Here is a 15399-nt window from a genome sequence, read left to right as displayed (position 1 = left end):
TTGTAAAGTGGGCAAACGCGGTTAAAGCTCTCTGGAGGTATCCGCAGAAGAGTCACTAACCGAACAAATAGAATACCGCACTCACAGAGGCATTTTTAGTGATAATAATATATAGGTTTACAACTATTTGTTCATCTTGTTATGTGTCCTCGGCACAGGTAACCTCAGTGAGGTCACATTATTTTTATTATTGTTTATAATGTAAAAAAATAAATAAACATAAAAACCTTTTTATCACAACATCGTCATCACAACAAACACAATCGCGGGCTCATTTGATCACAATTTCGCACCCAGTCATTCTTCTTCATCAGTTGTTTTTTCTGGTATTTACATCTTTAATGAAAAAACAAGCTGCTTAATTGGTTTCTCGCATAAAATGTTTTTCGTAATTTCCGTGTTAAAAAATCTAAAGTTTAAATCATAATTACATACACGTTTGTTCAGTTCGTTTGTGGAATCAATAATTTTACTATCTTTTTACAATTTTTTTTTTCCTAATTTATCATGAAATTTTATTGAGAAGGCCTAACAATAGGTTATTTCCACCAGTCGAGAATAACGTTAAAAATATATTTTATATTTAAAGCGAATTTTCACAATTCTAATGATACAAATATCAATTTATTTAAAACATGTTTTATATATAATTTTCGGGTTTAAAAATGAGCACATACAAACGGCTAATAGTTGACATCACGTCATTTTGACGTCACGCGTTATGACCACCGATCGCGCCTCTAATAAACATTGCGTACAACTTTGCTACCAATACGTCATACGTGGCGTTTGTCTCACAGGGCGCGAAACGTCTTTTTTTGTCGGGTAATTTAAAATATGCATATTTTATGCGTTTGCCGAAAATTTATCTGACCTCGCACGAAAAAAATACTGATTCCATTACCAACGTCATTTTTGGCTTATTTAAAAACTAAGTAATGACATACGTGAAAAGGCCCTATAAGTAAAGCTGATTTGGTGACTAATTCCATCTTCTAAAATAATGTGTAAGCATCATATGCCGTGTCAGATTCTGCCATGTCAGATTTACATTGGTACCTGAAAGTTTTATTTGACGCTAATTAGGAAATATGTAATTAACTTGATTTAAACATTCGATGACTTAACCATATTAACTACTCATATCTTTTCTTGTATTTTCTCTGTACAGAATTCCGATGTTATGTATTTTGCTCATGGTTTAAATCCAAAATAAACTTATTTGAAGATCCTCATTACTTTTTACAGTTTTATTTTTAAATATATATATTACTATATTTTTATCTTTTACTATGTTTTTATCAGCCTCGTGGTGTAATGGTCAGCGCGAATGTCTACCAAGCAAGAGGTCTCGGGTTCGATTCCCGACATGGGTGACATTAAATATTTATGCAAAAGGGAGTTTTCACACTAGAATATTTCATAGTCCCTGGACTGGTACCTGAATCGAAAAACTGATCATCCTTCCTTCATGTAACAAAATTGATCAAGATACGCTGCGATTGGTGTACCAATGCAGTGCCCTATGCACCATTAGATGCGGAAAGAGAATGATTATGATGACTATGTTTTTTCTTTTTACTATGTTTTTTTAAATACAATTTTTTTGCTACACATATACTTTTTTTTTACTATGTCTTTTAGTATGTTTCTTACTATGTATTTTGTCTTTGAAAAGTATTTTACTGGGCTTTTAAATTTGTTTTTTACTGTGTTTCTTATCATTTTTTACTATGTATTTTAGTATGTTTTCGCTATATTTTCACTGTTTTCTACCTTTATTAATTTTTTCTGTGTATTGATTACTGTTTTTTATGTATTTTTTTGACTGGCTGGGATAAATAACCCTATTCAGATAGTCAAAGCAATTTTGTAAAAATGTAAAATTTTAAGAGTAAAATATGATAATAAATAAACGAAATGAAAGATTCAAATAAAATAAATCAAGGCAGGTTTTATTGCTCACCTCATAACATAAAAAAACATAAACAAAGCTCATTATAAAATAAATCTAGGTACTCTTCATATGTCGCTCGAGTATACTTAAAAGAGATCACAAGTCAAGAAGAGAAAGTGGAGCGGATAACAAAGATACTAGACATAGTCGTATATGAAGAGATAAGGTACGTGTTATTTGGCCATCTTCTAGAAGACCACCTCGTCCACAGTTTGAGTATTTATATACAAATGGGAGATGCGTATCACGCGGGGTCTAGTGTATCTTAGTGATGATAGCTCTCTTCCTCTTCTCCTCCCCCGTAGCTGTGCTCATGTTCGTGTTCGTGTTCGTGTTTAACGTAAACTGGAACATGAACCTTGACTGGGTAGGGAACCTCTTTGTAAACTGGAACTGGGACTTCCTTGTAAACTGGGTAAGGCTTGTCCACGGGATATTTGACTTCGTAAGGCACTTTCTTTTCTACTTCGTAAGGAACCTTCTTGATGACTTCGTATGGTTTGGGTACTGGGACCTTAACGTGGACTGGGTATGGTTTTTCGACTTCGACTTTGTAGGGTCTATCGATTGGTACCTTGACTTCATAAGGCACTGGTTTGTGTACGGTTACTGGGTACGGTTTGTCTACGTGGACTGGGTAAGGTTTCGGCACGTACACATTGTAGGGCCTGTCCACGGGAACCTTGACTTCATAAGGGACCTTCTTGATGACTTCGTACGGCTGGGGAACTTTGATTTCTACCTTGACTGGGTAGGGTACTTTCTTTTCGACGGTGTAGGGTTGTGGCACTGGGACTTTGACTTCATAAGGTACTTTCTTTTCAACGGTGTAAGGTTGGGGCACGTGCACTTTGACTTCGTATGGCCTATCGACTGGAACCTTGACTTCATATGGGACTTTCTTTTCCACTGTGTAGGGTTCTGGAACGTATACTGGGTATTTGATGTATTCTTTGACTGTGAATGGTACTTTCTTTTCAACAGTGTAGGGTTGTGGATACGGTACTTTGACCTCATAAGGTACTTTCTTTTCGACGGTGTAAGGGACGTGTTTCTCGACGGTGTATGGTACGTGGATCTTCTTCACGATTTCGATTGTTTTGATGTGGTCATGTCCATGACCGCCTCCGCCCCCGCCTCCGCCTCCGCCTCCGTAGGAAGAGTACCCTCCGTGTCCAGATATCGGTTGCCATCCTCCTGAGGATTCTCCTACGGAGTACCCCCCATTGCCCTCCCCATAGCCGCCCCCGTATCCTCCATGGCCGCCGTATCCTGACCCGAAGTCAAAGATTCCTCTCTTTTCCTGTTTCTTGCCGTCAGCTGCTGCTTCCACTTTCTTATCGGCTTCTGCGGCGCCTTTCTCCTCAGCGGCAAAGGCCACCACAGCCAAAGCGGCCACCAAGAACAACTGAAAAAAAAAACACTTGGTTAATAAGGAAGCCTAAAGATTGACAAATAATAATTGCATTATTGAACATTAATAAAACCTTATAGATCGACGGGTGATATAAAACTCAATAAGATTCAATTAATAATATTATAAATCTATTGGATTAAATTTGTATAAAAGGTTTACCGGAAGTATTCAAAAGTGCCCCGTAAGAATTATCCCGGTCTAAATTTACCAGATAAATTATATACCAATGTACCTAATTTATTTTCTACATTCTAATTTGCCATCTTGTTTATGATTGCTTTACAAAACGTATCCGAGACACTAATTATATATTTATAAATATTTATTATGTAAATAATTCATAACTTTCTCTTTAATGATACAAATTTACAATATGGATCATATTTTTAAGTGCCGGCATTTAATTTCGATCAGATAACTGTTTAAATCAGACAACATTCATTATACGCACTAACACCTCTGATAAAAATCAAATCGTATCTAACAAACGAAGTTTTTTTTTATTATAACATTTTTTTTACTGTGTCGGAGTTTCCGTATTCAATGCCAAAAGTAAACATTAAAGATAGGTATGCAATACTTTACTTCGTCAAAAATTATCAAGTTACGCTACGATTGGTGTAGCAATAAGAGCCCTATGCACCATTAGGTGCGGAATGGGAATTGTGACTTTTATAAAATAAAATATTATACTCTTTCTCTCCCCTTCCAAACTCATTATGTGATTTCACATTCCTCGTCCTAACTTAATCTATACTTGATGTTTTAAATAAATAAAATTTAAAAATACATAAAAATAAATGTAATAAGATAATCTTGATAGCTCTCTGGGGGGCGAAATTCAGTCATTAGCTATACCTTAACATTTGGATAAACTCAAAATGTAAAATTTCTACTAATGATCTCCTTAACACTTCAATGCCCATTTTTTATAAATTTAGCCAAAAACATAGTTTTATGTATATTTTTAGATGCAAATGGGGAAAATAATTAGAAAGAAAGATTTTTTTTTTTCAGTTTTATTTTCATATTTTTTTCTTTTATGTGGACAATATGCTACATTGGGCATTAAAAAGGTTTAAAAAGAAAAGAATGTAAGGAAAAGAAGAAATAACGATTCTTGTGAACATCAAAATATTTATATAATAACAAAAATTGCGAAAACAATAACTTCAAATCTTAAAAAAAAAAAAAAATGAAATCACCCTTTGAACTTGAGCTAAATTCTATTTTTGACAGAATACGTGCAACTGAAGTTTTGTTTAAAATTACCCTGGTGGCGACTTACTAAAATAAATTTTAATGGCTAGTATGTGCGCAACGTAATAAACTAGTCGCCGAGTGATAAACATGTTTGAAATCACTTTTATACTCCGATTATCGGTATGTAGCAGATCGTCTACATTGGGCATTGCGGGGTTAATAGAATTGGATTATAAAACTGTTATTTTGATTGAATATGTCGATTATTATCTCGACTTGTGCTGATAATCGATTTCCGTTTCGGTTTTGGGTTGAAATTCCGTTTCGGTTACTAAAATAATAATTTATGCCCATAATGCGGAAGTAAAAATGGAACATCGAGTTATGTGATGATTATATAACTTTTTATTTCGATCAGTTAGCGGCGATATCTGTGAATTATAATCACGTTAATGTTATCTCACTATATAAATGATTCAAATTGTATGAAATTACGAAACTGTACGTCATATTTTACTGTATAATTCGATTCGTAGAATAAATTATAAAAAAACTTCAATAACTAGTTATTTTCTCTGTATTCAGACGGATGAAGAACTCAATACTGTATGTGAAATAGAACATGAACCCTGTAGTTCAATCACAAATAACTATCGACGTGCTAATAAACGACGTGATACCAATTTCTTACCATGGTTGTTTATCGTATTCGCGATCACAACGGAACATCCGTGAACATCTAATATTAAATGTCAAAATATTTACGTTTCGCGACGTATAATCCTGCTGCGCAATCACATATTTGAATTTTACCGGTGTAAATATGGAAAATATTCCAATATTGCTATTTTTATTTATTTATTTATCGTGCTATTTATTGCATCTAGCCGGCAGTTGGCAAGCCAAATGTCAAGAAAAGCAGTCGCCGTAGTAATTGTAAAACAAAGGGCTGATCTGGGGTTACTCCGTATGGATCCGCCGGCGAAAGGATTTTTAAGTCCGAGTACACAATAAACTTTTTTTTATTTGTTATTTCATTATTATTGTAATATTCTATTAATTTTTTACGTGTGGAATGATGCCGAGTGGCTTCTTAAAGGTACGCTTTTTTTCTTCTTTTTTTGACATTGTATTTAGTAATGTATAGAAAACTAGATTTGGACTATAACTTTGGTTTATTTGTAATTTTTTTTTTTTAATCCACTTTTTTGTATTAGATACTATTTTTCAAGTGAAATATATTGTAATTTTTTTTATAGTAAACGCCGATTTTTCGCCAGTGAACTGTATTTATTTACGAGGTAAACAAAAAACAAACTGACACGAGCGTTGACTTATGACTGCGGTAACTTAAGCATGTTCATTATTGTTAATTGTGATCGCTCAAATGCTTAGCATGTTTTTAAGCACGTCGATAGATATTTGTGATTGAGCTACAGAAGCCGTACAAATGCAAGTCAGAATTCACCAATATCAAAGTGATGCAGGATCTACAGTATTCCATTGATAAGAAAGTTGTTCAGAAAGATAACAAGTAGAAAATGATTACTATTCGTAAAGTAGCAATGAGTTCCTTTGTGGGCAAATGCCTGTTCTAAGGAACCTCATTTGTTGCGGAAAACTACCTTTTAGTTTATCATGATATTATAATATTTTCGCACCTTGGTTTAAACAATATTTTTATTATAAATATTCAAAGCATCAACTTTGTGGACAAACATTTTACTAAATATTATTAAACATTTGTATATAACCACTTACCCTTAACCTTACACGTAACACGTAGACATAGAAAATTCGGTAAGTGGTTATATACAAATATTCAATAACATTTGGCAATATTTTTATCATTTTGAGTTTTTTTGCGTAACTATACAAGTCAAGCACGCAAGTAAAAAATTTCCTAGTTTATTCAAGTTTTACTCTGTTTCCTTAATATACGATATAATATATACTTACTAACACATGTATAACTTACACGACTTTCTACATACAAACATCTACGCGGGCTCTCGTATACGTAAGTATGCCCGTTGAAATGGAAAACGACTTAAAATGATAATTTATATTGTTAATTATTCAAGTTAATGGCCGCTCACTTGTTTTACTTTTTAAACGAGAAAGCAAATCATTGCAATACTCATTTTAAACTGGAAAACACCTTTTTTACAAGATGTGTAACACACATAACCACTTTCAATTTTACGCAAAAAAACATTGCGTTGAGCACTGCACGGGTTCAATAATGTTAAAATGATTATTATTGGATTAAAGCGTTCGTCAGTAAATCTACGAGTACATATTCTTATATTTAGTAGTACACATCTTCATAATGCTTTTTTGAAAAATAAATTCTTAAAACATTGTTATTCGCTAACATGTTCGTAAATCAGCAATATTTTGAGTATATCCAAATTAACGTAGTAATGCAGAAAGCAGCCAGTCCACAATTCCGAAAAATGTTGATATTGTTGTTTTCGGGTGAAGTAAGGTCAATTCTATGTTCTGCTAAAACAGCCAGAATGTTTTCATACAATTAAACTGTAATTATCACCTACTGAAAAAAATATCGATCACAAAAACGGCATTTCTTAATTTGCAAAAAACACCCACAGCACAAGAAAAATCTGACGGTACTTTAAGTATCATTAAAATTCGTTAAAAACATACTTATATTCTTGTTTGTAATGTTAAAAAACTAATGTATTTATTGTTTTTCATTTTTCAAAATCAAAAACATTCCAACTGTCGTGAAGATTTGATCATTCACTCGTTTCATAAAGGTGCTATTATCTCAGTTTCACTTTTCTATGGCTGGCTGCTCTCTGCATAACTACGTTCAAATGTACGTAGACTGGCTGGATTCTACTCCCTAAGGTGTTATTAAGATTTAAATTTATTGCAGCTGAGAAATCGATAAAGTCTTTAGAGCAAATAATTCAGTCAGATGAATCTCATCCACATCATGGAAGGTTTTGGCTCTCAAGAGAGAAACAAGTTTCACAAAAGACAACAGATAAAAAAATTGAGGAAATGAATGGTGAATGTTACACAGCGTGTAAAGTGGCCACTTAAACCCGCCAATGACAGGTCGTAAGCCCTGTCAGTGCGCCCGTGTTAATGTGTACCTGTCGGTGAACCAAGTAAGCACGTGTGATTTTTATGAAAACTTTTTGCTACCCGCGCCTATGACCAGGTTTATCAAAGAGTTGAATGGAGTGTAAATGTCTAACTTTCCATAATCCCTTTTTTTCAATTCAAACCATTGCAGGAGCCATCTTCAGGGAAAACTGTGTGAAGATGGTTCCTGCAATGGTAGCCGAAACGTCGGATCAAATCCAACATACACGGTATCACCCAAAAAAGATACATAATATTGATAACAGTGACCGTGAAAACCTTTGCACCTATCGAATGTAGGTTAGTTTATTAACGTGTTTTACTTGGCTTTATAAGACATGCATTTTTTTTATATTTTTTTATTTTATTTATTTATGTTTTTTCTCTTGCAAACTATAATTGATATTAAAAGTAATATGACCTCAATGGGGTAACCCGTGCCGAGGACACTTAACAATATACTTTTTTTTAAATATTTTTACATTTAAGAATAAACAAAGAATACTAACTTAATAAACAGAGATAATTAACAAAATGTTCACACAGTTTTAAACTCTACATATTTATGTTTATAATTAATTTGTATACATCTATATATAAACATTATATATTAAATTTCATATTTACGTTTTTTTTTTAACTTAGGCTTAAAGGCAATTAATTACCTATGTCAAATAAATTACTGAAAAAAATATAATTAAAAAATTAGCATTAAAACATAAATTAAATAAACATTAACTAGGAAACGAAAAGCAAAATCAAGGACTTTTAAATAATTACACTTGATAGGCAGTTCAATTATTATAATATTATTGTTCAATTTTAAAAAATACAAATTATCATTTAATTCATTTATTATTAACAAAGATTTTGAGAACATTACAGAAAACGCATCCAATTTATCCTCAACGCGTTACGAAATAAATCATTTAAATATAAAATGTGAAATTAACTTTCATTAATTTCAATGTGAAAATTTATTTTCAAAGAGATATTCCACAGTCATAAATTATATTGATAAATGAGGCTTCCTCATCTCCTTCATATTTTAAGAGATCCTAAGATCTGTGTTACAGATAACTAATTGTTCTCCTGAGGTAATGAGGTCCAACTGTTCCTCCATCTCTTGGGTGACCATCCTGGCAGGCGTTGTCCAGGTGGGATTTCATTGGCTGCAGTATACGCAAGACTGTCGCTGCTCATTCTGTCCACATGGTCTCTCCAGTATCTTCGTCTGGATTGGCTCCATCTTACGATATCGCATATTTCACACGTATTTCTAGTTATAGTAGTACGGATTCGGTCTCGGAGCGTTTTTCTAGTAATGGACTTAATGGCCTTTATTTCCGCAGTTCTGAGTAGCCCTTTGATACTAACAGTGTCAGCCCGAGCTTCCACAGCACACGTCATGATGGGTTTTATAATGTGTGATGTACATTCTGACTTTGCTACCGATACACATTTCCCTAATCCTCCGAAGTGATACGATTAAGTAACAAGATTGCTCTACCTACCGGCATAGCCATTGGCAGGTTAGGTCTGCATCGTGGTAGGTAGAACAACCTTTGTTGTCTTTGCCGAAGATATATAACAGAGACAAATATATCGAAATCATTTAAAATATCTGAACCATGTATGCGACTACCGATCAGTTGAAAAGTGAATATCTAAATGAACATCTCCCTCTTCTATAATCATTGGTAGCCCAGCATTCCTAATAATAAGCAGGTTGGGAAAATCCAAGGGTAATATCTGTATCCCCTCTGTGTCCTGGCGCATTAAGAACTGTGAAATAAAACCAGAATCCAGGACGAATGCTTTAGCCTGGAGGCTGCTCTATTGTTGATTTGAGTTATCTCCGCCTCGTAGTGTAATGATTGGCGTGTTCGCCTATCATGTTTGAGGTCTCGGGTTTGATTTCTGGTAAGATTGATATGAAATTTGATTGAAAAGGTGGTTCTTTTCTGCAATATTTCATGTTCTTGAATTGTCATCAGGAGCGTAAGGCTCATGTAACAGATAATCGATGTACGCTGTATTAAGTGTACCAATGCAGTGCTGAATATCCATACTCCTGGATATACAGATAACGCTTCCATTCACATCTTGATACTTCTTAGTCAGGTTATATATCATCGTAATTGTATAACAACGACGTACATATGTGCGAAAAATGCGACATTGACTTTTTGTTATGTTTGATCTTGAAAAGATATTATAAAGGCTTTGATTTTATAAAGTTAGGAAAAAATTAAACATACACAACTGACCCAAGTATCAAAAGATTTAATTTTGTACTTTTCAAGTTATAATATAAAGTGTCAAAAAAATAATTAGACTGCTCTCGTGTAAAGTTCGGGAAAATCACATGCGTCTTTATTCTCCGATCATAACGATATGTATAATAAGGTTTTGTCTATAGAGATTCAGTTGTACTCGTAATATCAATAATATGCATTGATTTACAACATTCAACTCGTAAATTAGAAACGTATCAACTGATCACATTGCACAATTAATCATTATTATAGTGAAAGCCTTCTAGGCCTACATGCTTATAAAATTAAAATAATTACTCGAGTGATTCGGTGCATAACTCTAGTAATATGTAACAGTCTTAACACTGGTCTTCCGGCACTTTTTCACATATCACTGACTATAATCACGAAACACGAGTATTCAATATGTAACAGTAAAACGTAAAGCTTATTAATGTTGATAAATGAGAAGCCTCTTACAAATTTTCACTTTGTGATGTGCGAAACGCAATAAAAGTTGCACTTCGTTCCCATTTAGAATATGCCTTTTTAAAATATACTTATAATAGTACCGCATTAATCAACAAAACACGTAATGGTATTACATATAATAGGAGAAACTCTAAAGTAGTCGATTGTTTTTGAGAAGATCCATTAAAATCACGAAGTTATATAAGGAACTACTTTGGAAAATTGCACCTCGTTATATAAGAAACTGTAATTAAACCATGTTAAGTATTATTTAAGAAACCATTAAAAGTTTCCTTACAAGGAACCAGATCAAATTGTATATTCAATAATATGCTATTATGTAAAAAAAAAACATCTATACCACTCGTACATACATCAAAATAGATGCAGAAAGCATATGTCGTATCATTTGATTTAGTAGGGCAAAAATAATTTAAAGTTGGCAAGTAATTTAAATTTCACAATATTATTCTACTCTCCAAAATACGGGATATAATTTCAAACTCAAATTCTCCTTTTTATAACAGGCTGAACCGTATAAGGGGAGGCTAATCTAACCAGAGGACACCCTACATCGATGTTCAAATGCTCTAGTATTATAAAACAAATTTGCATATACAAACAAATATGTATATGCATAATGCAAAAAATAAATTAAATATTATAATATTAATATGTTGCTTAAATTCAATCATAATCGAAATTTGACTTTTTTCAGTAGACCCAATAACAGTTTTTAACATAAATGACTTTTTTTCATGTTATAAATATCATTAGATTCGTTTTTAAAAGCTGTATCTAAATAATTATGGAGTTTCGTGATAACTATCACCCAAAGAACGGTGTTGAACAGAACACATAGATCAAAAAGGCCCTTGCGGGATTTGGGTTATTCATAATCCAAAATCTATGGGAGTCTTTTTCTTATAGAAAAATATGACCGATTTAAATCTCATTTTTGCAATAAAGCGAAATTTCAGGTTTTTGGGTTGTGGCCCTTTTGTTTTTAGCAGCGATATTTAAGCTCGCTAAATTAACTGACTAGGGGCCAGTTTTACCCCAATTATTTTTTTAAAATTTAAAGTTAAATAAATTATACTTTTTCTTCAAACTACGAGAATGCAAAATAGTTGTTTTTATTTTCCTTCTTTGGACTTAGCCATTTTAACGAAAACGTAAAAATTGTTTGACTTATTTTGTTTTAACTTAAGGTTTTTTCTAGCAGCTGGGTCCGCATTTACAATTGAAAGTTAACAGTATTATTTTGAATTGTTTATAAAGTAAAATCAAATTTTTAGTATTTTTTTTTATATTTACATGAAATATATTTTTAGACAAGTTCAATGATAGGTTTCCGACCTCAGTTTTTCGAATTTTCGTTCAAATATATACATTTTCGTAGAGAAAATTCCATTTTACTTCTTAGACAATTGAAGATAACTCTATTAACATCCCAATGTAATCGACGCAACGCTCTGGTCTAAGAAACTATATGACAAACAGAATGTCATTCAAATTAAAATTAATTGCAAATGAAAGGAAAATCATTTTTAAGAGGGGGATATGGAAATCTAGCAGAATTTTAATTAAACATTTTTTAGAATATTGAACGATTCTGTTTTTTTTTGTTTGTTTATTCGTTTACAAAAAAAAACGGATAAACATGCACAAATGTCAGCCAAACTACGACTTGTCATCTTTTTAAAATGAAGTCACACAAACTACACCATTCCTGTTACAAGAGTACATACGTAAATACATTACATCTTTTTTAAAATTATTTATTGTATCATTGCCAGTCTAACTAGGGTCAGTACCCCGTGTATATGTTTAAATGTTTTATATGTATTATATTCTTCAATTTCGGTTTCACAACAGTGCAACCTTTTTACATCTTCAAATTTAAAGATTTAGATATAAAGATATACAAAATTTGATATTTTCACTTCAACACACTCTGTGGTACATCGATAAATATGCTAAACTACCTCGCATGACGTTTTAAGCTCGATTCTCGACGTGATAAATTAACCATGTTCCTTGGTTAAATTTTCATTTTATTTTCCGACTTTCTTTTGACAACAAACAGAAAATACCAAACAATAATATTTTTGATAACTTGCACTGCATTCCATCGACACCACAGTAAATAAAACGGTTGCTTTAAAAATTCGAGAGTAAAAAAATATTTATTTCAAATATGTTTGCCACAAACTCACCTCGAATTTCATGTCTCCAATGAGTGCTAGCTCCTTCCAAGGAGACCAGTGGTGAACTGATGGCTTTCTTTCTCGTCTGTTTCTTATATAGTGCTCCCCCCCTCTCCTCCCCGCACCCGCGCGCGCAGTGGCGTGCGTGGGGTAGACCGGGTGCATAGAATAGGAAGCGTAACGCGTACTATTTTCTGCATACTTACTACATACTGTCCATTGACGACACGAGGCCCATAACGTTATAACTCCTAAACGTGTTTTTACAAAACATCTGACATGTCCTCATACAATGATTAAACTGTTTGCCTACCACGCATGCATCTTCTTCTTCTTCCCCTTCGTCTAGATGTGTTGACCTGTTCTAGCAAAAAGCTGCTATTCTCGGGACGTTAAAATTAGGGCTTCAGTCACTTAACACAAATTTGAATCTCAAGACGAGACGAGTCTAGAAACTTTGAGACTTCGAGACTATTCGTCACTAATGATAATTCGTGTGAAATAATGGGGCATGTAGTAAATAAATCACATCATAGCATACTTACAATGAAACTTTTTATTAAAATCAATACAAAACATAACAACCAACTATCTTTATATCACCAAATAGATCACAATCGCCTAACTAACATCTCGAGAGTCTTAAGTCTCGAATGGAAGCCCTAGATGAGATTTAACTCTCCTTCCATCGGTCTATCGGGAAGACGATGATCAGGCGGAATTATATTATTAATTATACGTAGAGAGTGGACTCCTTAGTTTTAGAAAATTATATTTATTTCAGTGCATAAAATATGTTTACTTTAATAGAAAATTGTTTAGTAATAATTTAAATCGTATTAGTAATGGATCCGATAGTGTACTGTCAGTTCCAGGATGCAGAACTAAAGTTCGCACAGAGGCAATCCTCACATGTTGGTCCAAGATCCTTCAATTTTCTAACCAAGGAACTACAAAACATCAAATCACTGGTACATTTTAAAGTAGGTTTGAGATCTTGGATTAGCATGGAAGGAACAGATAGACACATTCTTAAAAAAAAAAATTAAAATTAAAAATTAATGCATTCTACAAATAAATCATGTTTTAGTCATATTAGCATTTGTCAATTTAGTTTTTATTTTCTTTTTTTTCATGTTCATGTCATACCATATATATATGCCATTAACTTTCAATTAGTTAAAAAAGGAATGGCTCACGCTTAGACGCTGAAGTCTTTGTGGGCATTTTTGCCAATTCTTAATTGCTTAATTTTAAGATGTATTTTTCTAAAGGGTATTTTTGTAATTATATCTCTTTGTAAATAATATGTGTATGGAAAAATAAACAAATTAAAAAAAATATACAAATTCATTTGATGCAATTTAATGGATTCTGGAGCTGTGCATTATGTTTACATATCTCCAAAATTTTCTTCCTGCTTTGCTCCATCATAAATTATCCGTCTTATTTCTTCGTTGCAAATTCAATCTCTGAGCGTTTTTCCTTTGATTGCCCTTAAAGTTTTCATTTCCGATGTTCTGAGCAGATTTTTTATCCTGGTTGTTTTAGCTCATGTTTCTACCCATATGTCATAACTGGCCTGACACATGTTTTATATGTTCATACTTTGCTTTCTATATGCATTTGTTTACTGCCCCAAATAATATTACGAAAACATCCAAATATGACGGTGGCTTTATTGGTCCGCTTCTTAACTTCAGAGCACAGATCACTGTTGTTCGAGATCCTTACACCTAGGTTATTGAATGTTATAACCTGTTCCACTGGCTCGTCACCTAAAACTAGTTTGCATGTGCTGGGTTGCTTAGGTATCGTTAAGTTTTTTGTTCTGTTCACGTTAAATGCTCATGTTAAACCATTGGGATTCGAGGTGGAACTTCTATAGCATTCCTTGCAGGTCATCCTCTAATGCTTCTACTGAGGATGCATCATTGTCATAGTATACGACGTTGATGACCTTATCACCCATCTTATAGCCTAATCCTAGAGTTGCCACCACTTCTATGATCACCTCTATAATTAAACTAAACGGGGAGGGGCTTAGACTGTCCTCTTCCCTAATGTCAATGGCTGCGGAGATTTTCTTAGATAATTCACAGTCCACCTTTATCCGTGTTCTGCTTTTAAAGTTTATATCCTGGATAGTTTTATCATTGCCAGTGATATTTTCTTATCTGTTAATAACCTTATTACATCCAATGCCCCATCGAAAGCTTTTGCCAGGTCAACAAAACACACAACGCAACTTTGATGTATTCTATAGATTTTTTTTATCTGCCTTATAATAAAAATGGCGTTAGTTGTGAAACAATTACTTCTGAATCTTTGCTGCTCTTTTTTATTTGTAATATAATTGAGTCTGGTTATTGAAATGCGTGACAAACGCATGCATAAAGTCCCAAATTAATTACTTTCTGAAAATAATGACGTGTAAATATATTTCAAATACAATTTATTGAGTCAATCTGAAAAATATATATGGTTAGATATAAAATTAGTAGTGAATAAATGTGTAAATATTTAAAATTAGAACAGTAAGCGTTCGATGGAGTTAGAATAGGTGTAAATGTAAATATTGTGAAGTAAATATTAAATTACACGATGATCAAAAATAGAGCAACATAAATAAAATAATAATAAAAAAATGGTACAAGGAGGCATTTTTCACTACAGTATTTAAATGGCCTTGTTTTTATCCACGTGCATGAGGAACACAGTACTGAATGTAAAATAGAATCAGAACTCTGGATGAGATAAGTC

At 33.0% G+C, this 15399-nt stretch overlaps 1 protein-coding gene across 1 annotated transcript; it reads right to left on the bottom strand.

Moving 5' to 3' along the window:
* Positions 1–1934: 1934 nt before the first annotated feature.
* Vajk4 (chitin-binding protein vajk4) lies at positions 1935–12701 on the bottom strand. Its single transcript, XM_088237087.1, has 2 exons — positions 12646–12701; positions 1935–3365 (listed from the first exon to the last, which is right to left on the bottom strand). Exons 1-2 carry the CDS (start codon positions 12655–12657, stop codon positions 2223–2225), a joined length of 1155 nt encoding a protein of 384 aa, XP_088093213.1. The 5' UTR covers positions 12658–12701; the 3' UTR covers positions 1935–2222.
* Positions 12702–15399: the final 2698 nt, after the last annotated feature.

The sequence above is a fragment of the Micrasema longulum genome, unplaced genomic scaffold, assembly GCF_059751315.1.
Source record: "Micrasema longulum isolate JH-2025_06_02 unplaced genomic scaffold, ASM5975131v1 h1tg001643l, whole genome shotgun sequence".
Taxonomy (NCBI): domain Eukaryota; kingdom Metazoa; phylum Arthropoda; class Insecta; order Trichoptera; family Brachycentridae; genus Micrasema; species Micrasema longulum.
Note: the sequence above shows the minus strand (reverse complement) of the source record. Positions and strands in the feature narration are given on the sequence as shown.